This window comes from Musa acuminata, chromosome BXJ3-8, assembly GCF_036884655.1.
Source record: "Musa acuminata AAA Group cultivar baxijiao chromosome BXJ3-8, Cavendish_Baxijiao_AAA, whole genome shotgun sequence".
Taxonomy (NCBI): Eukaryota; Viridiplantae; Streptophyta; class Magnoliopsida; order Zingiberales; family Musaceae; genus Musa; species Musa acuminata.
In genome coordinates, this window is record NC_088356.1 from 7015944 (window position 1) to 7039012 (window position 23069).

General features: G+C 39.2%; 5 protein-coding genes across 8 annotated transcripts; 1 reads left to right on the forward strand and 4 right to left on the reverse strand.

Moving 5' to 3' along the window:
- Positions 1-63: 63 nt before the first annotated feature.
- LOC135645182 (pentatricopeptide repeat-containing protein At4g19220, mitochondrial-like) lies at positions 64-3163 on the reverse strand. 2 transcript variants are annotated; one of them, XM_065163321.1, is made up of 2 exons: positions 2086-3163; positions 64-1683 (listed from the first exon to the last, which is right to left on the reverse strand). In XM_065163321.1, the coding sequence occupies exons 1-2, from the start codon at positions 2958-2960 to the stop codon at positions 201-203; spliced, it is 2358 nt and encodes a 785-aa protein (XP_065019393.1). In that variant the 5' UTR covers positions 2961-3163; the 3' UTR covers positions 64-200. The 2 variants fall into 2 exon arrangements, with proteins under 2 accessions (XP_065019393.1, XP_065019392.1); XM_065163320.1 differs by having other exon boundaries at positions 64-3163.
- Positions 3164-3280: 117 nt separating this feature from the next.
- LOC135645183 (superoxide dismutase [Cu-Zn] 1-like) lies at positions 3281-5685 on the reverse strand. Of its 3 annotated transcripts, none has more exons than XM_065163323.1 (8): positions 5615-5685; positions 5190-5269; positions 4994-5095; positions 4790-4885; positions 4420-4451; positions 4252-4327; positions 3622-3675; positions 3281-3491 (listed from the first exon to the last, which is right to left on the reverse strand). In XM_065163323.1, the coding sequence occupies exons 1-8, from the start codon at positions 5632-5634 to the stop codon at positions 3469-3471; spliced, it is 483 nt and encodes a 160-aa protein (XP_065019395.1). In that variant the 5' UTR covers positions 5635-5685; the 3' UTR covers positions 3281-3468. The 3 variants fall into 3 exon arrangements, with proteins under 3 accessions (XP_065019395.1, XP_065019397.1, XP_065019396.1); XM_065163325.1 differs by having other exon boundaries at positions 5610-5674; XM_065163324.1 differs by lacking the exon at positions 5615-5685 and adding an exon at positions 5376-5537.
- A 1824-nt stretch (positions 5686-7509) lies between these two features.
- On the reverse strand, positions 7510-7974 carry LOC135645722 (classical arabinogalactan protein 26-like). The gene has a single exon (XM_065164370.1). It carries the CDS (start codon positions 7972-7974, stop codon positions 7510-7512), a length of 465 nt encoding a protein of 154 aa, XP_065020442.1.
- Positions 7975-11495: 3521 nt separating this feature from the next.
- Positions 11496-14078, forward strand: LOC135646143 (GDSL esterase/lipase At2g23540-like). The gene is made up of 5 exons (XM_065165348.1): positions 11496-11775; positions 12139-12269; positions 13111-13359; positions 13443-13698; positions 13767-14078. The coding sequence occupies exons 1-5, from the start codon at positions 11535-11537 to the stop codon at positions 13988-13990; spliced, it is 1101 nt and encodes a 366-aa protein (XP_065021420.1). The 5' UTR covers positions 11496-11534; the 3' UTR covers positions 13991-14078.
- A 92-nt stretch (positions 14079-14170) lies between these two features.
- On the reverse strand, positions 14171-22637 carry LOC135646142 (probable nucleolar protein 5-1). Its single transcript, XM_065165347.1, has 10 exons — positions 22520-22637; positions 22069-22172; positions 21910-21951; positions 21482-21661; positions 21225-21389; positions 20686-20886; positions 20314-20610; positions 15390-15590; positions 15171-15305; positions 14171-14832 (listed from the first exon to the last, which is right to left on the reverse strand). The coding sequence occupies exons 2-10, from the start codon at positions 22144-22146 to the stop codon at positions 14365-14367; spliced, it is 1767 nt and encodes a 588-aa protein (XP_065021419.1). The 5' UTR covers positions 22147-22172; positions 22520-22637; the 3' UTR covers positions 14171-14364.
- Positions 22638-23069: the final 432 nt, after the last annotated feature.

Consider the following 23069-nt stretch of genomic DNA (forward strand, 5'->3'; position numbering starts at 1 on the left):
CTTGTTTGTTAAACTGGCAAGAGTTTAGCAGCAAAAATGTCTTCTGGATGGAGCCAATCTGGATAAAGGAAATCAAACATGGATTGCACTGACGCAGATAAAAGCTGACGAGAACATTCTCTGAGAAAAAGATCAGTTGTTTAGCGCATTACCCATCAGATAAATATATCCATGAAAAGCACAGAGGAGGTTGAGAGTTCTCAACTGCTGAGTACATCAATAGCACTGCAGCCCGGGGGCTTCAACAATCCTTCATCTAGAATCATGCCTCTTGTTCTCAGTGCTTCACTCCACATTTCATAATACGCAAATAAGTTAGAAAGCGTAACATAATAGCCTGTGTTTTCAGGTTCTAAGCAAAACAGTTTTCCAGCCACTGTTTTACCGATATCGAGATCGCCATGATCATGGCAGGCGCTCAACAGAGCACCCCATACTCCTGGTTTTGCTTCGACGGGCAATCTCTTTAAGAATTCGAAAGCCTCTCCAAGTCTTCCAGCTCGACCGAGCATATCGATCATACAAACATGGTGCTCAGCAGTGGGTTCAATCCCAAATTTCTCCGACATAGCGTGGTAGTACTTCCATCCTTCATCGACTAGTCCACAGTGGCTACAAGCTGATAAAAGAGCAATGAATGTGCTTTTGGTCGCCTTGACGCCTAAACCGCACATCCACGAGAAAAGCTCCATGGATCTTCTTCCCTGTCCATGAAACCCGTATGCTGAAATCATGGAGTTCCAAGAGGCAATAGATTTTTCATTAGAACTTGTGAAAATTCGAGTGGCGATATCTAGTCTTCCACACTTGCTGTACATATCGACAAGCGCTGACAGTATAAATGTGTTCCTTTGTAAGCAAAACCTGAACACATAGCCATTAACTTCCTTGCCATGGCTGAGATCTACTAACTGAGTGCAGGCACAGATAACTCCGACTATGGAAAATTCATTCGGTCGAAGGCCTTCCATATTCTGAAACAACTGCAAAGATTTGTCACCTTCCTTGTTCTGTGCAAAACCAGAGATCATGCAATTCCAGGAACACAAATTTCTGTCACCATTTAATTTGAACAGCGTCTCCGCGCTCTTGGAATCATTACAATGAAAATACATGGTCAGCAATGCATTCTTCACACGGATATCAAAATTTACCAGACTCTTCAGAGCTAAGCCATGAAGGCATTGGCCATAAGATAACAGTCCTAAGTTCCCACATGCTGATACAGCACTGACAAATGTGATGGAGTCAGGCATTGGAAGCAGTAAGGAGCACATAGAAGTGAGCATGCCAAGTGCCTCCTTGTAATAACCATTCTGCACACAGCCAACTATCATTGTATTCCATGAGACAATATCTGATATGGGTAGAAGTCTTTCAAATAGTAAGATGGAAGCACTTAGATCACCGCAATTAATATACATTAGCATAAGTGCATTCATAGCTGACATACTGATCATCAATCCATACCTGATGAGGCAAGCATGAAGTGCCTTCCCAAATCTAAGATCTTCAGCACCAGTGCAAGAAGGAAGAATTGCCAAGAAAGTAACCACACTGCATCTCGGTCCGCTTTGAAGCAATTCGCAGAACAAGGCTCGAGCCTCTTCCTTCGACGAATCATTTCGAGAGAATCCAAATATCATGGTGTTCCATGAAATTATATCCTTATTAGTCATCTTCCTGAATAGAAGGAATGAAGAGTTCAGATCACCACACTCTAAATACATGTCAAGCAAGGCATTTTCTACAGATGAATCTAAGGGATCTGTTTCCTTCTTGATGGCAAAAGCATGAATAGATTTCCCTTCACGAAGCAGGTTCAACTCACGACATGCTGGAATAATGGTAATTAGTGTAGTATCATCAGGCTGAATCATGTGTTTTGACTGCATCTCCCAAAAATGATTCAGGAATTCATCATATCTTCCATCGTCCAACAACCCACCAATCATCGCGTTCCATGAAACTACATTCTTATTTGCAAGTCCCTTAAACACTGCATCTGCTGCTTCCACATTTTCACATCTGAAATAAAATAAAATAAGGCAATTTGATAAAGAAGAATAAGTGTTTGCTTCATACCCCATTTTGATCACAAGAGCATGCACTGATTCCCCGTGACCCCAATACTCTTCCGCTAAAGAGCATGCCGTTACAGCACTCGAAAGGGTCACTGCATCTGCGTCGACATTTGAGCGTCGCATTTCCCTGAAATAATACACCGATCTCTCGGGAAAACCATTAAATGTGCATCCGCTGATCATAGAGTTCCATGAAGAGATATCCTTAACTTCCATCTCCTCGAAGACAAGCTCTGAAGAACTCATGTTGTCACACTTCGCATACATATCGATCAAAGCATTACAAAGATTACCATCCATGAGAAAATTTCTCTTCATTATAGTGCCATGAAGAGTTGTTCCGTAATTCATGTAATGCATGCGAGAGGAAGCCATCAGCATGATCAGCAGTGTCGTCGAATCGAACTCGCCAAAGGATTCCACCATTTCTTGGAAAAGCAGAAAAGAGCTTTTGTAATGACAATTAAGGACATAGGCACTAATAATCGCATTCCAAAATATGACGTCGCGCGCAGCGGTCTCATCGAAAATTGCCATGGCGGAGCGCAAATCCTGAGCTCTGGCATATGCAGTGAGGAGGGAGGTACGGGCAGCAAGGTCGGAGAGCGCATTGGCCTTAAGCGACAAGCAGTGGACGGAAGAAACAAGATCAGGCTCAACGAAAGTGCCCTTCAGGAAACTGAGAGCACGAAAGGCAAGCACAGTTGTCTGAGACATTTCGTCGAGCAGGTAGTGGGTGGATAGCGAAGAGATGCTGGAGCCATTGGCGATGGGAGTTCGGAACAGGTACTTCGATCTGCGAGGTCCTGCTGTCGATGTTAGGCTTCTTGATGGGAGGATGGTGGGAAGGACAAACCTTCTCAGTCCTCTTATCATTCACCTCCTCGTCTTCTTCTTCTCTTTCGACTGGGGCTTACAACGCTGAACTTTAACGAGGAGAATTCACTGGCGAGATCTTTTCGTCCAAACACGAGGAACACTTTCTTTATACGTCGGAGTGTTCGGTGATCAATCACACAAACCTCTGAAGTGAGATAGAGAATGTTCTCAGACGAACATTATTGGAGCTGACGTTGATTCCAAGTCATAAGACCTTATATTATTCTATTTTCGTATTATTACATGAATTAATTTGAGTTGCAAAACCTTTTGTCTTCATACTATATTCTCTCTTCAGATAACATACTAACCATTCATCCCGAGAACTATTTTCTAATATCTTCTCATGCAAAAGCTCGAGTTACAGCCAAAGAAAAGAAGCCATCACTCTTTTTGTAAGTGATAATAGCAGTGTTTCCATAAAAGCAGTGAACTACTCAAAGCTCATATGCAACTGTACAAGCAGCTTCATCTCCATTCTTAGCCATCATTCCCCTTGGATCAGTCACTCCTGAAGCCCAATGACACCTGGTAAGATATGTCAAGAAATAACACACATTATGCCTCATGGTATATACTGCCACAAGAACAGGATTAAACCAGGAACACAAGGAACAAGGAATGCACCAGACTTGTGGAAGAACAGTGGAATACTTACCACAGGCTACTCTTGCACCAGAATTTCCAGTGGTCTTGCTGAGTTCATGCCCACCTAAAACATGCCAAACTTAGCTACATGAGCCAAAGAACAGAATAATTACTGTCTATGATGTTATTACACAGAAAGGACAAGCAGATGGTTGTTCAGAAGATTTGATTACATTAGTCTTGCTTTTGTCCCCATGATTCACTACCAAGAGAATTTTCTCCAAGAGGAGAGAATGGAGGAGGGTATGATGCATTCTTGAGACCAATTCAAATATCAGAGAGAGAAGCTCAGAGAAGTAGATTGTCAATCCACTGAATGGCAGAAGCTAGGAAGATAAATTGAAAACAGAAGGTAGGAAAACAAGTTTGGAAGCTTAGAAACTACTTTGAAGTTATATATACACAGAAACCTTAGAATGGAATCAAAACTAGTTGAAGAAATTTAGCATTGTTCTAACTTTTTTTTTTTTGTCTGATTAACTATCTCAATTTGGATTTATATCTCTTACAACATTTTGTCAGAAATTACACAGTGGAATTCACTTACTTTCACATTATATGAGTATCATAGCAAAACAATATTGCTAATTGAGGACAAATCAGTTCAAGGAACCGAATAGCACAAAGGGAAAAAGAATACCCCTTCCAAGATCATCAGGATCAGCATGCACAACAATAGCTCTGCCAATAATGGAGTCGCATCCGACGAGTGCGATCTGCGTGCCAGGAAAGAAAAAAAAAAAAAGATTACAATTTGTGTAAGAGGTGAAGGAAAAAAAAAACAGAATTAAAACTGTACTGTCACAACCTTGCTGTCAAACATGGTAAAATTGGCAGTGCCTGGAAATACACACAAAAAGGAAAGCAAAGCTATTAATAATTCAGTGACAAGCAGATGTCAGATGAACGACTACTGTAAACAACAAAGAATTTTGTCTCGACTATGTCTCAAGCAAAGGTAGCTAAAGAAACTACAACATCATAATCATAACCAGGTGGAGAAAGAGTCAAAAAAATAGCACCATCGTCTCCAACTATCACATTTCCAAGATCACCAATATGTCAGATGAACGACTACTGTAAACAACAAAGAATTTTGTCTCGACTATGTCTCAAGCAAAGGTAGCTACAACATCATAATCATAACCAGGTGGAGAAAGAGTAAAAAAAAATAGCACCATCGTCTCCAGCTATCACATTTCCAAGATCACCAATATGATGGACCGGATCTTCGCGATCCCCGTGATCTTCTCCGGTTGGATTGAAGTGTGGCCCTGCTCATTGTGACGGCAAACAAAACACAGAAACATCATGGTTGTTCTTTCAGTCATTATGTCAAACAGATTGCGTCCATTAAGATCCAAACCAAAGGACGTGATTACCAGTGGACATGCAGCCATTTGTGGTGTCACCGAATTCATGGACATGGAAGCCATGAAGTCCCGGCGAGAGGCCAGAGATGTTCCCGTTCACCATAGTTGGACCTCCAAACACATTGGATAAGGCATTAACATGAATTGAAAGAAAAAAGCGGATTATGAAGAATAACATGACTCGATAAACTGGCACTTAATCTACCATTTCCTTCTTGGCTGAAGTAGATAACACCACCAACACCCTCGGTGCCACCAAGCACAGCTACAGCATTAACCATGTTCCTGCACATTAGACCCAGCCCAATATCAATTATCATTCTATGAGATCATACAGCTTACTACAAACTCCAGACTTTATGCAATGAAAATGAGATCAAAATCCTCTTACAGAATAAGATAATAACTTGAACATGCAGCTAACTAAAAAGAAAAAGACGTCGGTTTTTTAGCTTCCCCCAAAGAAAGAGCAGAGGATGGGGAAGAAGAGGATGACGTGTCTTTGTGCATGGCGTAGAAAGAAGACGTGTCTTCGTGCATGGCGTGTCAGAGAACACCCCATCAAAATAGATGATTGTTAATGTTATAGGGATAGCTAATTCATATTAGGAATTTTGTCGAACACCTTACGTAAGAAAGTAATCGAACATGGCAGATGAGTGGTGGAAGCTCTTCGATGGGCAGTATGTTGTCTTCTTGAAGAGCTTATATGGTTTAAATTAAAGCAAACTCCTTAGCATAGTCGTATTAACGCTTATAGTTAGTTATTTTTAATTTATATATATATATTTTTAAAATTATATATATATATATATATATATATATATATATATATATATATATATATATATATATATATATATATATATATATATATATATATATATATATATGAAAGCGAGACATCTAACTTTGTTTTTCTTTGCTATGAAAATATCTATGTGTTGTCACATACAAAAAATAATATCAAAATAAGATTAAAAAAATATTTTTATAGTATTATTTTTATCGATATTAATTTTTTCTTCTATAATTTTTATGATTTTCTTTGACTTCGGTATCCTCCTTAATAGTCTGAGAAAACTTTAATTAAATCTTGAAGGTTTTACTTCGATTTGAGTTTGGGCTTGGCCGGCCCTTCTGTTCTTCCCAACAAAATATTTCTCTCTTAAATTTTTTTCTTTTGAACAATGAGAATAACACTATAAAATTATCTTTTTAATTTTATTTTAATATTATTTTTTGTATGTGATAGGATGTCCAATATTTTTATCAATAAAATCGATAGCGTGAGGAGAAACGAGATTAAAATTTTCAGTTTCGTAAGTATCGAAACCTAGTAATATATACTTAGGCCCCTTAAATATATGTTACTGGGTTTACATTGAAAGTTTGCATATGGTTGATGATATAGTTGTAGTTGGTAAGAATATTAGCAAAACTGCAACACTTCATTATATTTTTTTTGTTCTGTTCTTCATGCATGTTTTGCATTTGGTTATGTGCTAATTGAAATAAGATTTTTTTTTCACTTGATGCTGTTCATGTTTGAGGACAAAAAGCAGCTGTTCTTCTCTAGAATATAAAATTACCATTCTGGTGGCTCCAGAGTCACTTTTGTACTCCATGACCTTTTGGTCTTCCACTAGATGTCTTGCTGGCCTTTTCTTGCAGCACTACTAATTGGCAACTCATGTGAGTAATTAATGATCAAATGACAATGATAATTACTCTGTTTGTTGGCCTTCTAAAGGACATTGAAGACATTGTCTGAGGTGAAACAAAAAAGAACTTACCAGTCATTCATGGTTGATTTGATGCTTCACTCCCTGACTTGATGTTGCATTGAACAATGAGTAACTATTGTGGTATTCTCTCATGATGAATGAGGAAAGTTAATCTTTCTAAGAAGGTTGGCTGCAGAGTCTCAAGAGGTGAAGCCATCATCACATGTGCAGTATAAGCCAAATAGCCCCATCTACCTTTCAAACCTCCACACTGTCCTTTTCCTATCATTGCAGACCCTCTGTTTCCTTGTTCACATGCAGAGGACATGTTAGAGCCACAGCAATGCAAAAACAAGCCTTCTTTTCTGCCACAGTTGTGTGCAGTGACTCATCTCCATCAGTTGACTGAGGTCTCAAGTGTGGATTGCCTAACCTTGATGACTGGCACCTCACTAAGGATTCACATCCTCACTGGTTGATTAGGGTCGTGTTGCATTGTGGATTGCATCACTGCTACTGGTTAATTCTGTAGCACAGAGAAGAAAGAGACTGTGCTAATGTTTCAGTCACAATCAGAGAAGAACATGGTGGATTGTATCAGCAGCAGGCAATGGAGTGCGTGAATGAAAGCAAAAAGAAATATGATCGGTGAATGATAACACATCATTTCACCACCTGTTTTCCAATAATTTATGCGGTCAATGAGATCAAATTCACGACAACCCACAAGCAGTATGAAAAGATGAACTCCACCACGAGTAATATAGTCTAAAATAATCACAGAGGCAGTGCAGGGAATCACTTGCCCGCAACATCCAACCACCACATGAGGAGGAGCCCAGCCACCATGGCCACGCTCACGCCGCCGAGGCTGCCCCTGGAGCGCGCCGCGGCCGACGTCAGGGCGGCGGAGCCGGAAGGAGCGGTGGCCGAATTGGGCTGCAGCTCGTCGGGGTTCGGCGGGCTCGGGCTGGATGGGATGGTGGGCAACGAGCTGGCCGGCGGCGCCGCGGCGCTGCCCCCGGGGGTGGGGAACACCGGCATTACGTCTGGAGCCAACGCCGGCGCAAGGGACGAGAATTTGGGGTCGTAAGGGAGGATACCCGGCGCCGCCGAGATGGTGGAGGTCTTCAGCTTGAGAGGGAAAGAGTGAGCAGGCCTGGGCTTCCCCACAACAAGCAGCAGCGCTGCAAAGGCTGAGAAGAGCAGTTTCCTGTGGTACAGTGTGGAAGAAACGGAGGCGAGGATGGTGCCGATGGCCATTGTAACTAAACCTGTGAGAGAGTGAGAGAAACAAGGTTTAGAAGAGGAGGAAGAGAGAGGAAGAAGAAGATGATGGAGGAGGCATGGCACAGGTTGGCATGGGGTGCCAGGGGACAAACTTGAGGCATCAAATAACATGGGTGTGTGGGGTGTGATGACACCAAGGAATTGGATTAAGGTGGGAAAACAGAACCAAAAAGGGGTGATGTGCCTCCATGATTGGGATTGATGAGTGATAAGACTGGTGATTCACAGGTCTGTCCATGTTAGGTTTCTTGTGGGCATCACTTCTGTTCTATCTCATTGTCACAGCTGAAAACATACCAAGTTACTCTCACCACTGCATTCCCTCAGTAGAAAACAGAGGGTAGAAGGTGAGGTTTGTACCTCTTTGGAGGATATCTATCTATCGCAGTTCATCAATGGACAGGGGATACCTGTGACTCACAATAAGTAGAGAATAGTGCCTGCATCTGACTGAGGTTGCCACCAGAAGCGTGTGACAAAGGACTTGGTGGTGATATCTGGTTAATTGCTGTGGACCCAAATGTTGGAAGGCCATTTGGATCTGTGGAGCTGTTCTTCCAAGATGGAAGTTGTAGGGTTCACAACTAGAAGATGAAAGGGTAAAGAAGGCTACAGAATGGATCCAAGTTGTGGGTTTCACAGGTAAAGCATGAGAGGATAGAAAATGGCCAGAAGTAAAACATCAAATTAGATTGTGTCCTCCTTGAATCATTCTTGCATAGTTGATATGTTTTTGACTTCATATAAGAGTAGATTGTATATAATATAATTTTTTTCTTGAAAAATAAAAATAATAATAATAAAGTAATTCCAACTCCAAGTCACAGAAATAGCAGCAGTCTTATGTGTTAAGGAACAAAAATAGACATAATCCAACAAAAATAGCAGCGGTCAAATCTTGTTCTATATCCTCCTGTCATTACAACTGTCAAATCTTTCTTAAGGAAGCTGTTGATGTCTCTTCTTTCTCCTATCTCACCAACTTCTTCTTCGTTGCATTCTCTCTCGGACTCTTTACTCTTCCTCCCTCTCTCTCGTCCACGGCAAATGGGTTGCTGTAGCTCGAAGCAGGACGTGGCCACCGGAAACACGGTCAGCCTTCGTCGTCCTCTCCGGAAGGAATCGAGTGTGGCTTTTGACAGCGAGGCGTCCTCGACCACAACTGGCTCCACGGCCACCGACGACGGCTCCAAACGGCTACACGAAGTCAACGGCGAGGAGGCACAGCTCGCGTCCACGGAGTCACCGGACGGAGTCTTGTCGTCGGCAAAGCGAGACGCGAAGGATTTCGAGGTGTCGACTAACTCCGACGTCGATGCGGTGGGAACCGATCACGTAGAGATGGCTGCGGGCGTGCATAGAGGTGCTGACGCTTCTGAATCGAAGACCAGCGCGGATGAGACCTCCAAAGCGTTACAGGAGAAAGAGGAGACGAGCACGAGAGGAGACGTCGACGACGGTACGCATCCCTACGATTTCATGAATCCTTGAGTTAGAACAAAGATGCTGAACGATCAAATTAATCTTATGATATTGTTTACGACTCGATATCAAGAACACAAGCCAACGTATCACGCGTCGAGAATCTAAAAAGAAAGCAGCATCAATAAATTGAAATGATGTCAGAATCATTAAGACACGATAAATAATGCTGCAGCTGTTCATCACAACTTCTTCGTTGAATATGACTTGTTTTGCAGGGGAGTCAGTGGGTGAACACTCTGCGGACTTCAAAGAGGCAATCTTTGTGGAGGAAGCAGAAGAGGTGGTGGCCATTTCAGAGAAGAACAGCTCGGAAAAAGCTCAGACTGTGAGCGAGTCATGATGTGTGGGGATTTCTCGATCTATTTTGTGTTTGCTACTCTTTCCATTTCATCAGAAATCAATGGACAAAAGATATACATATATTTTAATTAGTTCGGCTACCGGAAAACATATTGCTAGAGAACATAATTCTGACCCCTACCAAGATACAGCACATGATAATTCTGACCTCTATAAAAAATTTATATCTATGAAAATAAAATATTTAATCTCATTTATCTTAACATCGTCGATTTTAGCAATGGAAGATACAGCACATGATAATACGTACATAAATGACATAAAAATGATAGGCAAAAAGGTAATTTTAATGATGATGGCGAATGATTGTATCGTGGGTGACTGTTGTGGTAGTGGTTAGTAAGAACGATGCGATGGTCAGTCTTTTCGATGTCAATCTGAATATCAACAACGATAAGGAAGAGGAGGCAGAGTGGTGAAGCATCCGGGTTGGCATCACACTACTTTGCTCTCCTCTTCCTCATCCAGTGTCGCTCTACCTTCTCTTCCTCCTCAAACATCGCTCTGTATCTACGTCAACACTTGAGGAGACATGTGAGACATCTGCGTCGGCGCCACATCGCTTTGCCTCCTCTTTGTTCTCGTCGACCACCATATCATTTGGTGCAGCACTGCACTGCCTCCTTTGCGTTGACATCGTATTGCTTTGCCTCCTCTTCATTTTTGTCGACTACCATATTACTAGAAGAGGAAGATGAGGAGCGATGTTGTGCCGACGTAGATACCTCACCTCTCTCCTCTTTCTCCTCCGACGTCAACTCTGATGCAAATGTCTCACAACTTTGCTTCCTCTTTCTCCTCGTCGTCGATGTTTAGATCGACATTGATAAGATTAACCATCACATCGTTCTTGTTGATCACCACTATAATAATCACCCACGGTGCCATCGTCCACCAGCATTATTGAAATTATATTTTTATCCATCATTTTTATGTCATTCATGCATATGCTATCACATGTTGTCTTTTTCATCAATAAAATCAACGATGTTAAGGTAAATAAGATTAAATATTTCACTTTTATAATTTTAAAAATTTGAATATAATTTTTTTAAGTATATAGATCAGGATGCTAAAAAGGTCCAACTACAAGGGATAATATGTAATTAGCTCTCATTTTTTACGGTAACGTGGATAACCCAAATTGCAAATTGAATCCAACATTGACGACTATATGTGGTTAGGTCAACCACAATTTGATCTAAGACCAATCTCGAGAGGTTTCAGCTAGACGTGCAAGTCTTCACGAGGTGCAGCGGAGTGGACAAGCAAAGCAATCTTTGTTCCTCTCATTCTTTAATCTGCAGCCTTTTCCACCGATAGGAGATCTCAAATGAGTAAACCTAAGATAATGTTCGCCATTTGCATTCATTCTTTTCTCCCAACTGCTACCTAAAATTATGAAGCTAACACGATCAATCTTTTGGAGCACCTTTTGGCTTCACAAAGTGTGGAGGAAAAGCCATGGAATGTGTGCTACGTTGAGAGTGGTGGATCAACCACCATCGATCTCCATCGACATGAAGAGCGTCAAACCCAACTCCACTTGCTATAGCAAGCAAGCACTGCCAGTACTGCAAGTTTGACTCTTTGCTGCTCTTTTTACTCTTCGTCAAGAAAACAGGGTCTATAAACTCCATCGTAGCCTTAAGCATCTCACAGAGTGACAGCGAGAGGCCGGTGAGGGAATGGGCATGGATTCGGCCTTGGTGGTTGTGGTGCTTTGCGCCATGGCAGCTGCTTGTGAGGGCGATGAGGCTGTGGGAGCTTCGTTTGTGTTCGGTGACTCTCTCGTCGACGCCGGCAACAACAACTACCTTCCTTCGCTGTCCAAGGCCGACTTGCGACCGAACGGCATCGACTTCGCGGCCTCCGGTGGACAGCCCACCGGAAGGTTCACCAACGGGAGGACCATTGCGGACATCATTGGTATAAGCTTCCCTCTCTTCTTGACCATTGCAGACATCACAATGCAGGGCATTGTGAACTGCAATCTTCCAGTGTAGGATTGCTTGGTGCTGCTGCACACGTTTGCAGTGTAACAGCAGCAACCTACATCTACTTCTTTAAAGAAAGGAACAGAAGCTTCAGTTGTGCATAAGCTCATTCAAAATCTTCATCTTAGTAGGTGGTAAAATGATACAACAGTGAGCCCATTCGATTAGAAGCCCTGTTTTTGTGGGCAGATTAAGCATACAAATTCTTGGATCTGCATCTGCATTTTCATATCCACTTTGTTCAAGTTTGTGTTCTACAGTCTTTAAAGCTCCTTTTGACTTTGACATACTGCAGGAGAGTTACTTGGGCAGAAAAGTTATGCCCAACCATTTTTAGCACCCAATACAACAGGATCAGTCATACTAAATGGAGTGAACTATGCATCTGGAGGTGCAGGAATTCTGAATGGGACAGGAAGAATATTTGTATGCTTCTCTTCTCCTTGCTCACTAGAAAAAAATTTATTTTCTTATTTATCAGAACTTTTAGTGCTAATTATTAGCTATATTTAGTAATCTGATTCTTATATTTTCAAAAGTTATATTGATATTTTTATACTTACGAAAGTGAAACATAACATTGTCGCAACAAAATCTCTATCCCTTACTTTTAATCTTGTAAAAAAAATTTTTATTTTATACTGAGATCTTAATATTTTATTTTCGTAAATATAGGTATCCCAATATAACCTTTAAAAATGTAGAGATTAGAATACTAAATATAACTAATTATAGGAAGTAATATTAATTAGTTTAAATTTTAAAAAAATCTAAAATATCTCGACTGTTAAGAGCAATTGATATTTATAATATTAATCATAATATCATAATCTCCTTTGTTTTTTTTGGGCTCGAATCCTTATAATGTCACGATTATCATTGAATTTTAAAAAATAAAAACTTGAATATCTAAAATATCATTTAATATTACTAATTGATCCCCCCCCCCCCCCCCCCCCCCCCACGGTTCCCGAGGGTATTAATATCATTTAATATTGCTAGTGATCAGCTAATTGACTATAATGACATATTCATAAATTTATTTTTGATGATATATATATATATATATATATATATATATATATATATATATATATATATATATATATATATATATATATATATATATATATATATATATATATATATATATATATATATATATATGGGGTGGACAAATATGAAAAGAACTATCTGTGGAGGGATATATGTGTAATTTTGGTCTGTATATATAAACATGCACGTAATGCGATCCAAACTTGGATAGGTTAATCGGCTTGGAATGGACGTCCAAATCGACTACTTCAACATCACTCGGCGACAATTGGATGGACTGCTGGGGAAGGCCAAAGCAAAGCAGTTCTTGTGGAAGAAGGCCATCTTCTCCATCACCATCGGATCCAATGACTTCCTCAACAACTATCTTCTCCCCTTCTTCTCCGCGGGAGAACGACTCATCGACTCACCCGATGGCTTCGTCAACGACCTCATCACCAGCATGCGCAGCCAACTCATAGTAATTTCCTCGAACACTTGGTCGCTCCTTCCCATGCCACCCAACTAATCCCTCACTTACTCTCTCCGTGAACTCCATGGCAGCGGCTGTACTCGCTCGACGCGCGAAAGATCGTGGTGTCCAACGTAGGACCCGTCGGATGCATCCCTTACCAAAAGACCATCAACCGAATCAAGGAGAACGAGTGTGTCAGCTTGCCCAACCTGCTCGCCGTTCGGTACAATGCCCAGCTGAGGGACTTGCTCGCCGAGCTCAATGACAACCTCCCCGGAGCCAGATTTGTTCTTGCCAATGTGTATGATCTGGTGATGGAGCTGGTCACGAACTACCGATCCTACGGTAAGCATCGTTTCGGGTTCGGCTGGAATCACTGAAGGTGTTCGATCGTGACACACCGGACTGTGCAGGCTTCAAGACCGCGAGCTACGCGTGCTGTGGCAATGGCGGGCAGTATCAAGGCATCATTCCGTGCGGACCGATGTCGTCCATGTGCGAGGATCGCGCAGGCTACGTTTTTTGGGATCCCTATCACCCGAGCGAGGCGGCCAATCTCTTCCTTGCCAAGTATATTGTTGATGGGGACTCCAAGTATGTATCTCCCATGAATCTTCGACAACTCCTGCGGCTTTGACGTGTAAGTGATGTGTTCTGATGGCTTCGCGTGTTAATCTTGGTGTTCTTGTAACATGAAATCTATCAAGGGTTCATCATTGAAGCCACTGCACTTCTTATATGACTTATATAAGTGGGGAAGGTTTGATGCTTTGGGCCAAAAGGTGGCATCAACAACCTGCTTTAGGAACAGGAAGAGTAGAGTAACAACCAATCAAAATCTTCTCTCTTCCAATTTGGGAGTTGTAATGTAAGCCACAATAACATAATGTCAATCCACAGAGACACAAAAACTTATACATAATTGTCATGTTTCTCTAAGCTCAAGCTCAAGACTAGAGAACAGCAAGGCCATTCCCAAGCACATTTTGCCACAGAGCACACAGATATAACTCACTGGCCCATATCTTTCTTCTTCTTCTTCTTGTCCTTTTTCTTGCTTGCCGAATCACCTGCTTCTTGCACTTCTTCAGCCTGCTTCTTCTTTTTCTTCTTCTTTTCCTCTTTGCTAAGTTCCTCTTTGGATTCTGGAGCAGCACTGTCATCACGGTTTGCTAACTCTGACGCATGTGCTTCGTCCTTCTTTTTCTTCTTCTTTTTTTTCATCGGCTCCTCTGCTTCATCCATGGGAATTTGATTGACAGTGTCAACTGACTCGACCTTCCTTTTCTTCTTCTTCCTTTTCTCCCCTTCGCCATCGCCCTCCTCTTTCAGAGAGCCTTCAGCTGCTTCTCCAGTAGGTGCCAGTTCTGCTTCGCCGTGCTTCCTCTTTGGTCGTGCCACTTCATGTTCACTATCTGGCTTCTTTGGAGCTGGATCAGTGGTTTGCCCAAGCACAAGATCAGCTGAGGGATTATATGTCTGCAGAAGCAAAGAAAAACAAAAAAAAACTGTTTAATTAATTTCTTGAACAAGAATGTCATATTGATTGTGTATGTATATGAAAAAAAATAAAAGCAAATTATAAATTCAAGTAATAGTGATCATGTGCAAAATGTATGGTAACCCTTATTTTACTTGAATACAAATACATAATAGGCGCTTGCACTTCCGACTTTATTGAAATCAGTGTTTGTGGACGACCATAACAGAACTTTATGGGCTCTCTAGAGGGCTTCTTCCTTGAAATATAATTTTGCAAGATTTTTTTACTAGAAAACAAATCAGAAGGCTGAATTAGGCAATATGGCCACTCATACCTTTGCTGGAGTGATCAGAGCCCCTGCACCCTTCTTTCGATCCTTATCATAAAACTCAATCTTGGGCTTTCCTTTTGTTGAACCAGCAGAGCGACCCAATTCTCTGCCCTCAAGAACCCTAAGGCGAGCTTCGAGCTGTTCAAGAGTTTCAAAAAATGTCATGTCAACACAAATATACATATATCCCTTAGAGGTATGAGGTCCCACCATAAATGTTACCTTAGCTCGATTTTCCAATCCCATAGTGTTGTCTTGACCATCTCCAAGAGCATCATACCTTATAGCCAAAGCAGTTTTTGCAGCAAGAGAACGAGAAATCTTCCCTTTAATTTTTGGTGCAGCCTGACCAATTAGAGATGCATGGAAGATAAGCCCATATTTTGGTGTAGCATGTTTGGTCTTGAGAGCTCTGAACAGGGCCTGCATATGTCAATAAAGCACATATGATTATCAACATCTGCACAAGGAAGAAGAAGCTAGAAACAATGAAATCTTTGCGATAAGAATTATGGTTCTCTGAAGATATCAGATTTCCTTTGGCTATAATGATTAAATGGAGAAGAATGCACATGGGTATTCCACCTCATAAGGAGCTGACATAATGACTGCCAACTGCAGCAAACAACATACCACATAATTATGTCCCAACTATTTGGGTCAACAATATGGATCCAATACTAATATTGAGTTATATACAACACAATATCTCAAATTAAACCAAGATCACTCAAATTTTAATCTTGTTTTTAGAAGTCTTATAGGTCTTACTCTACCTCTCCTTGCACCAATAATAGCAATTGACACAACTTCTATATATCCCCTTGGAATGTATCTATACAAGGACGACGATAACAAAACTGTAAATCCCAACTGTTTAGGGTCGGATACATGGATTTTTTGCCATCATTGAGATATGTAAAATTGTCATATGTTTAATTACATTCATTATACATAAATCTTTTTTTTATAATTTCTATTAAAGTCTTTTTAGGTCTTCCTCTCCCTCTCCTCTTCCCACTACTATTAATCATTTCACATTTTCTGACTATCGCATCCGAAAGTGTCATAAGCACATAGTCATACTATCTTAAACGATTTTATCTCATCTTATCCTCTGTCGAAAAGATATCTAATTATTCACAAATAAAAATATTTTTTCTTATTTTTCTTAGTAGCTCGACACATCCATCTTAGCATTCTCATCTTGGTAACACAAATTTTTTGTATATGTTGTTTCTTAACTATCCAACACAAATCCATAAAGCATTGTTGATCTCATAACTATCTTATAAAATTTTTATTTTAATTTCAAATGTATCCGATGATCACACAAAACTCCTGACGCCCCTCGCTATTTTAACCATCCTATTTTTACTCTATGAATAATACCTTCATCGGTCTCTCCATCTTATTGAATAATTGATCCATGATATCTAAGATTTTTACTTAAAGAGACTTCTTATCCATCCAACTTAATTATATTTTCATGTCTATTTCTAGAATCACAAAAATTATATTTTACATATTTAGTTTGTCTTAATCTAAAACCTTCAGTTTCTAAGGTCTAACTATATTTTCATGTCTATTTCTAGAATCACTAAAATTATATTTTATAGATTTAGTTTTAGTCTTAATTTAAAACCTTTAGTTTCTAAGATTTGCCTCCATAGTTCAAATTTATAATTAATTTCACTTAAGCTCTCATCAACTAAAACAAAATCATCAGCAAATAACATGCACTAGAGAGGTTTATCATGTAAGTGACTAGTAAGTTCATCAATTATGTAGGGGCTTAGTATGGATCTTTGATGTAATATTGTGCTAATAGAGAACTCCATGAACACACTATATATAGTTCTAACACTAAACACACTCCCTTAATGTATTCCTTGGAATGTACCAATATCTTATATAATTCTTCCTTGTTTTATACTCTCTCAAGGAATAACCCTGAGTGTTATATCCATGTTAGAATGTAAGATTCAGACATTAGACATTATTCACGTAATGAAGACCTCTGTAAATACCAAAATCTATACCTTGCATTATCACTCAGTCTAACACAATAAGCATGATTCATAATGGCGTTTTCCAAGACCGGAAGTCTAGTTGTAAAAAACAATCAAAATTAGGCCTAGTTGTGGAAACCAGTCAAAATCTACCAAAAAATAGAAATTAATTATCATCGGCTAGGTTTTATTTGTCAAAAATCAGGTGACGTCCACTAGGAATCATTGAACTCAAAGTTGCCAGATTTTAGCCAAGTCTAGTCAATTTCATAGCTTCAAACAAAGAGACAGAAGCTATTTGGGAAAGGAGGGAAAAAAATTAAAACAAAGACAAAGAAAAAACAATTGACTATGAATAGTGTAAAAGACTCAATTATTAATGCATCTGCATTTGCTGCAACAATAACATTCATCGACCTTCATCATTGTTGCATTATTGTTCACTATCATCTACGACAAAGGAAAAGAGAAAATAACGAAGATAGTAGAAAAATGTCATGTGATTAGAAACTAATTTGAAATCCTATGTGTACTCTATTAAAATAATTTATTGTCTTTGCATTGCCTCACACTTTACCAGCATAGTGATCAGAGAAGTATTGAGATCCTAGTAAAGCTAATCATTAAATTCAAACTTGTAAGTGAATAAATTATATTTTTATCAAATACAGAATAATTATGATTTCATGACCTACTCTTCATTATTTCAGATTTTTTAGTATTTTCTATCTCAAATTCATGTTTTTACAAAAATGTGTATATTATAAGTATAAAGCTATAAGAATCTTATAAAATTCAATATTATCATGTTCTGAATAGTGTTTTATAAAATTCAGCTGTGAGATCAGCACACTTCCATGACAAGTCATCACATGAAAATGATTGTTTGTTTATAGCAGAAGTGAACTGATATAACCCAATCCATACTAAAGCATCTAGGTAAAAGTTAAAATTTTACCTAGCATGTTTCATCCAAATTTATATTTTTAGGAACTCTTAATATTTTTCATCCATAAATTCCTTGTAAGTTCAGAATTTTAATTATGATTTGCATGACTCTTAATTTTATTTTAGGGCCTCGTCTTTTATTTGAAAATGATTTGCATCAGTCAATTTAATTTAGGGCCTCATATTCTACTCAGCTGAAATGTTTGAAGATATTAATCATATTTAAGAATATAACCCAACTAGTGACAAGGTTTTCTGCCTTCAACAGTTTCTTGTAAAGATCTCCGGTGTTCTTCCACTTCTAATATAATTTCTTATTACTTCAATAGTTTCCGTCCCATCACTTTTCATATGTCCCATGTCTTCTCCAATATCATTTTTGCATATCTTAGTCCTCCTTCATGCTTAGAAACCAAAATTCATTTTGTATAGAGGCTAAAATTCATCCAGACTTCGTCTCAACATAGTTACTTGGAAAGCTCCATGTCCCAGATAACAGGAATGGGATATGCCACCTATCTTGATATACATGAGAACTTGAGAAGCACTATTATTATTAGGATCAAATACTATATTAGCTCTAAAGGCATATTTGTTCTTGTATCTGAAACATTATTTCTTGTTCTAGAAATCAAAAATAGGACATCTATGAAACAATTCTTGTTCTCAGTTACTGAAAATGTTTCAATATCTACAACTACAAGAAGAATTAGGGTCTTTTTCATTTGTTCTCACCCATATAATCCTGTTTACATGCAAATACGTTCTCCTAAAACAGTTCTCATGAACCTCTTCCAACTTGTTTTAAGAGAACATCTCTCATTGTTCTCAAGAATAAAGTTCTGAGATTCTCTTGTTTGGAAAGTAAATAAGATACCTTTGTCTTACTAGTCATTAGCTTTATGTTTAATAAGGTCCCAAAACCAATGGTGGAAGAAAACTAACAAGCTTTGAACTGGATTTCAATTGTGTAGATGCTATGTTAGTTTGAGTATTATTCTTGTATGGAGATAGCCAATGCATCAGTTCTTAACCATATAAGATTAAACAATACTTATTAAACTGTGATCATTTATTTCAACAACTTCACCGTTTAGGAAAAAGTGCCACAAATCTGAAACACAACTGCAGATCATAATCCGTAGGTGGTACAACCCCCTCATGGACCAATGGGGTTAAGTACCAACCTCAAATGGGACCAATGTATTAGAGTCATGCCAATCCAGGGTCTGAGAAGGGTCAGTATATACAGCAATACCCACAATAAGAAGAGAGGCTATCCCATGACGCTGCTATTAGATGAGATAAGCACCACCCCTAAGCAATACAATCATAGTTCATTCGCTGAATGAGAAATACAGATGCACAAGCAAAATCATCGATTGAGATGGTATAGATTAGAAGGACATGCATTCAACTAGAAGCTAAAGAAAACCTAAGAATAGATAAATACATTAGATCCAAAGCAAGGAAATACTTAAATTATAATACATAAAGCCATTATGAAAATATGTGAATTTCTAGAAAGAATAAAAAATTTTAGAATAATCAAGCTTCAAGAAAGTGAGTAGTGTTATGTAACTCAAATTGCTTTTTGGATATGAACGGTTAATAACAGGGACAAACTAAAATTATACAGATTTTTGTCATAATAAATATAATATCTTAATCCAAGTTTATGAAAGAAATATTGAAATCTGCAATACTGGATTAGGGTTTCAAGGAATAAGCCAACACAGATAATTGATGCAAGGCAGTCATAAAGCATTAATTGTTTTGTTGCTAACATCAACATACGAACTACATAAACAACAAAACAACAATGATTTCAGATTACAGGTCATCTAAAGATTTGAAAATTATAAGAATATAATTTTTGCTAATTGCAAAAACCAACACAACAATATATAAGAATAACCAACCACCAAATAGTATTTCTAGGCATAAGCAATTGACGCAAAGGCCACGGTGGAACTGTATAAGCAGCAACCAGAAACATACTCATTCAAGCTTGGAAATCCAAAAATTATATTACTTGATAATGACACAATTAATATAGGATGATTAGATGCCACCTTTTTTAGTAAAAGAATCCTTATTACTACTGTGTGATATATTCATGAGAGGTCTTCTAAAGTTTAGGAGGACATGATAAAAATGCCAAAGGCATTGAATCAAGAACATACCTTTTCTGCACCAAGAATCTGAACTGTGCTACCTGGTTGCTTTGCAAGATTCAATAAACTACCGCCATGAGCAATAAGACGAGCTCCAACAAGCTCCCCAACAAGAGCAGTCAGATTTGGTGCAATGGTATTCATTCTACTTTTAAGGTAATCATAAAGCTGCGCTCTATACTCTGAAAGAGCAAGAACTTGGTCGCAGAGTTCTTTAATATTTGCTAAGTCCAGGTCACTAACTTCAGTTCCCATTGAAATCACTGCAGCTTCTTTCAGCTCAGCTTCAGTATCTTCAGAGAGTACCTGTTAGAAAAAAATAACTGGCAATTAGAACCGCTCTTTTGTTTCAATAATTTTCTAAGAGAGTCAGTGATTTACCTCAGAGAAATCAAGATTGACAGCATTCGTACGGTTTCCCATCAGCTTTACTACCTTTGCATACTGAATATTGTCCTGTACGATCTTCGAAAGCTCTGGAAAATGCCACCCATACCATTCGCGAACTCTCATGGCATACGTATTGAGCTCCTTGTCAAGATCATCTAACAAACCTATGGCCTGAATAATCATTGTGTCCACCTAATAAGATCACAAGACAAGCAGTTATAAAAGAATCCAAAACATATGTCAACCAAAAACAAATTAGCCATATACAGATCTCCAAGCTTTTAGGCATATTAAGTCAAGGTACATTGAAGTTACACTCATGAAGAAAGATAAAAATGTACAGGATTAGAATTAAAATGTGGTCCACAAAGATGTGAAACTGGAAAGGTACAAGAATGTACATGCTGGCATTGCTATTATTTTCATCAGTTAGAAAATTCCTTGCATAAGAATTTTGAAACACAGAAAGAATTGAGCATTTCAACTGACACACCCTAGCACAAATTGCAAACAATAAATTAAGGACTCACCTTATCAGGGCTGAATTTTAGCTTGTATCTAGATAAGCTGTGTGACAATCCCAAACTCATTGGAGCTAAATCTTGCACAGCCAACCCAGATATAAGTTCCGTCAGTTGGTTCCTAAGCCCTCTCATTAGTTCCATCACAGCATTGTTGTGGAGGCAATCAATTTTCTGTAGATCAACCATTTACTATTGTACTTTAACATGAAAAACTGAGATTCTGCAATGATCAAACCAAGCATGTTATGCAACACACAACTAACCAGCTTCTCCTTGATGGCATTTCCAAGTTTTGAATCAGCCACAGCCAAGGTTTCGCCATCACAGTGGGCACGTAAGAACTTCCTGAGACCCTTGCTGGGCTTGCTATCAATCAACAAGGTTGCAGCAGATAATGCATCAGAAGTGTTCTCAAATTTATTGAAAGCTTTCAGCTTCACGATCTGATGAAAGAACAACAAAGTAAAAGCATTATGATCACAGACAAAGAATTTGATAAGCAAAATCCATCGAGACTGATGTTTATTGTTCCAAACTACAATTAGACAGAAACAAGTGTCGTAAAGCAACCAATGGTATATAATGGTCGCATCCACTACTTGAAAGAATAATTCTATCTGTGATGATAACGCATAAATAAGCAAAAAAAGGAAAAAAAAAACAGAACAGAGAAGGCAACATATGCAGTGACCTGTCTAGCCGACTCTGATGTAGCAAACTCCTTCCACAAATCCTGAAATAGCAAATTGTGGAAAACGGTAAAGCAAGCAAGCCAAATGAACACGAGACGAAGAAGATCATAACAACTCAAAGGATAAATCGACAAATACTGGGTAAAAGACGTTGTCACCTCAACTTTATCCAGCTTCCCTTCATCCAAAACTTTGAACAGGGCAAAGCCCGCAGGGGTTTCGAACAACACCAACATCTCCGAGTCAGCTCAACACCACCGACCTATATCATCTCATCGAATCAGGAATGAAGCAACGATCAAGAAGAATAAAAGAAAAGAAAGTCTTCTCACAATACAGAAGATGGAAGCAGAACTTCAAAGGGGTCATAGCACCAAGATGAAAACTTTTCAACTCAAAACAAGGAAAAGGAAAACGAAGAACCAACACCGTGATTCCATAGCTACGGAGACAGAATGGTTCGAGTTCATGGTTTCGGATTAGAAGTGGAAGGTCGATCAAGAAGAGGAGAAGAGGAAAACTAACGGAACCGGATTGACAAGGGTTTACGGTCTTGGGTCGACGGAGGATTCCGAGCGCAGGGAGGGAAGAAGGCTACAGCTTGCTAACCTTTGCAGCTTTGCTCGCCCGGAGGAAGCGGTGAGCGGCGCCGCTAACGTTGGAGGCGCCGAAGACCGATCGGGAGAATGGAGGGTTTTTGGAGGGTTCTTAAATAGACACAGAAGAGAGCGGAGGGCCGAAGAAGGAATCCGACCGTTGGAATACGCAGCAGAGAAATCCTGACCGTACGATGGCAATAGTGGGCCGAGATGGTTATCGGATCCGGATCCCGAATACTTTTCGGATCAGACCGCCCTTGCATCACACAGATAGCTCGTTTAACACCCACTTTGATGGGAATAAACTACGAAAATATACGGTATTATTACTTATACATTGGCTATATGTTTAGAATAATGAAGAAATTGCTTATTATTAATTATTGACAATGATTATCTTCTTTGATACTCCATTAGCAAATCATTAATTGTGGAATGAGGGTATTAAGGGCGTTGGGGGTAGAAGGAGAAGAGTATTAACACCGGTTAGCTTTGAGCTGTATTTCTACTATAAACCGTACTAGTAATAATTTTGGCATCAACCATCAAAGGCCTGCTAC

Coding starts and splice junctions, on each gene's coding strand:
- LOC135645182 (XM_065163320.1), bottom strand. CDS start 2,960: ATGATAAGAGGACTGAGAAGGTTTGTCCTTCCCACCATCCTCCCATCA.
- LOC135645722 (XM_065164370.1), bottom strand. CDS start 7,974: ATGGCCATCGGCACCATCCTCGCCTCCGTTTCTTCCACACTGTACCAC.
- LOC135646142 (XM_065165347.1), bottom strand. CDS start 22,146: ATGTTGGTGTTGTTCGAAACCCCTGCGGGCTTTGCCCTGTTCAAAGTT. Junction 21,390..21,481: donor ATGCCATCAAGGAGAAGCTG/GTTAGTTGTGTG, acceptor GTTGATCTACAG/AAAATTGATTGCCTCCACAA. Junction 20,887..21,224: donor TAAAATTCAGCCCTGATAAG/GTGAGTCCTTAA, acceptor TGATCTTATTAG/GTGGACACAATGATTATTCA.
- LOC135646143 (XM_065165348.1), top strand. CDS start 11,535: ATGGGCATGGATTCGGCCTTGGTGGTTGTGGTGCTTTGCGCCATGGCA. Junction 12,270..13,110: donor ATGGGACAGGAAGAATATTT/GTATGCTTCTCT, acceptor AAACTTGGATAG/GTTAATCGGCTTGGAATGGA. Junction 13,360..13,442: donor GCATGCGCAGCCAACTCATA/GTAATTTCCTCG, acceptor ACTCCATGGCAG/CGGCTGTACTCGCTCGACGC.
- LOC135645183 (XM_065163323.1), bottom strand. CDS start 5,634: ATGTTCGATTACTTTCTTAC. Junction 4,886..4,993: donor AAATGGCTGCATGTCCACTG/GTAATCACGTCC, acceptor CACAATGAGCAG/GGCCACACTTCAATCCAACC. Junction 4,328..4,419: donor TTACCATGTTTGACAGCAAG/GTTGTGACAGTA, acceptor CCTGGCACGCAG/ATCGCACTCGTCGGATGCGA.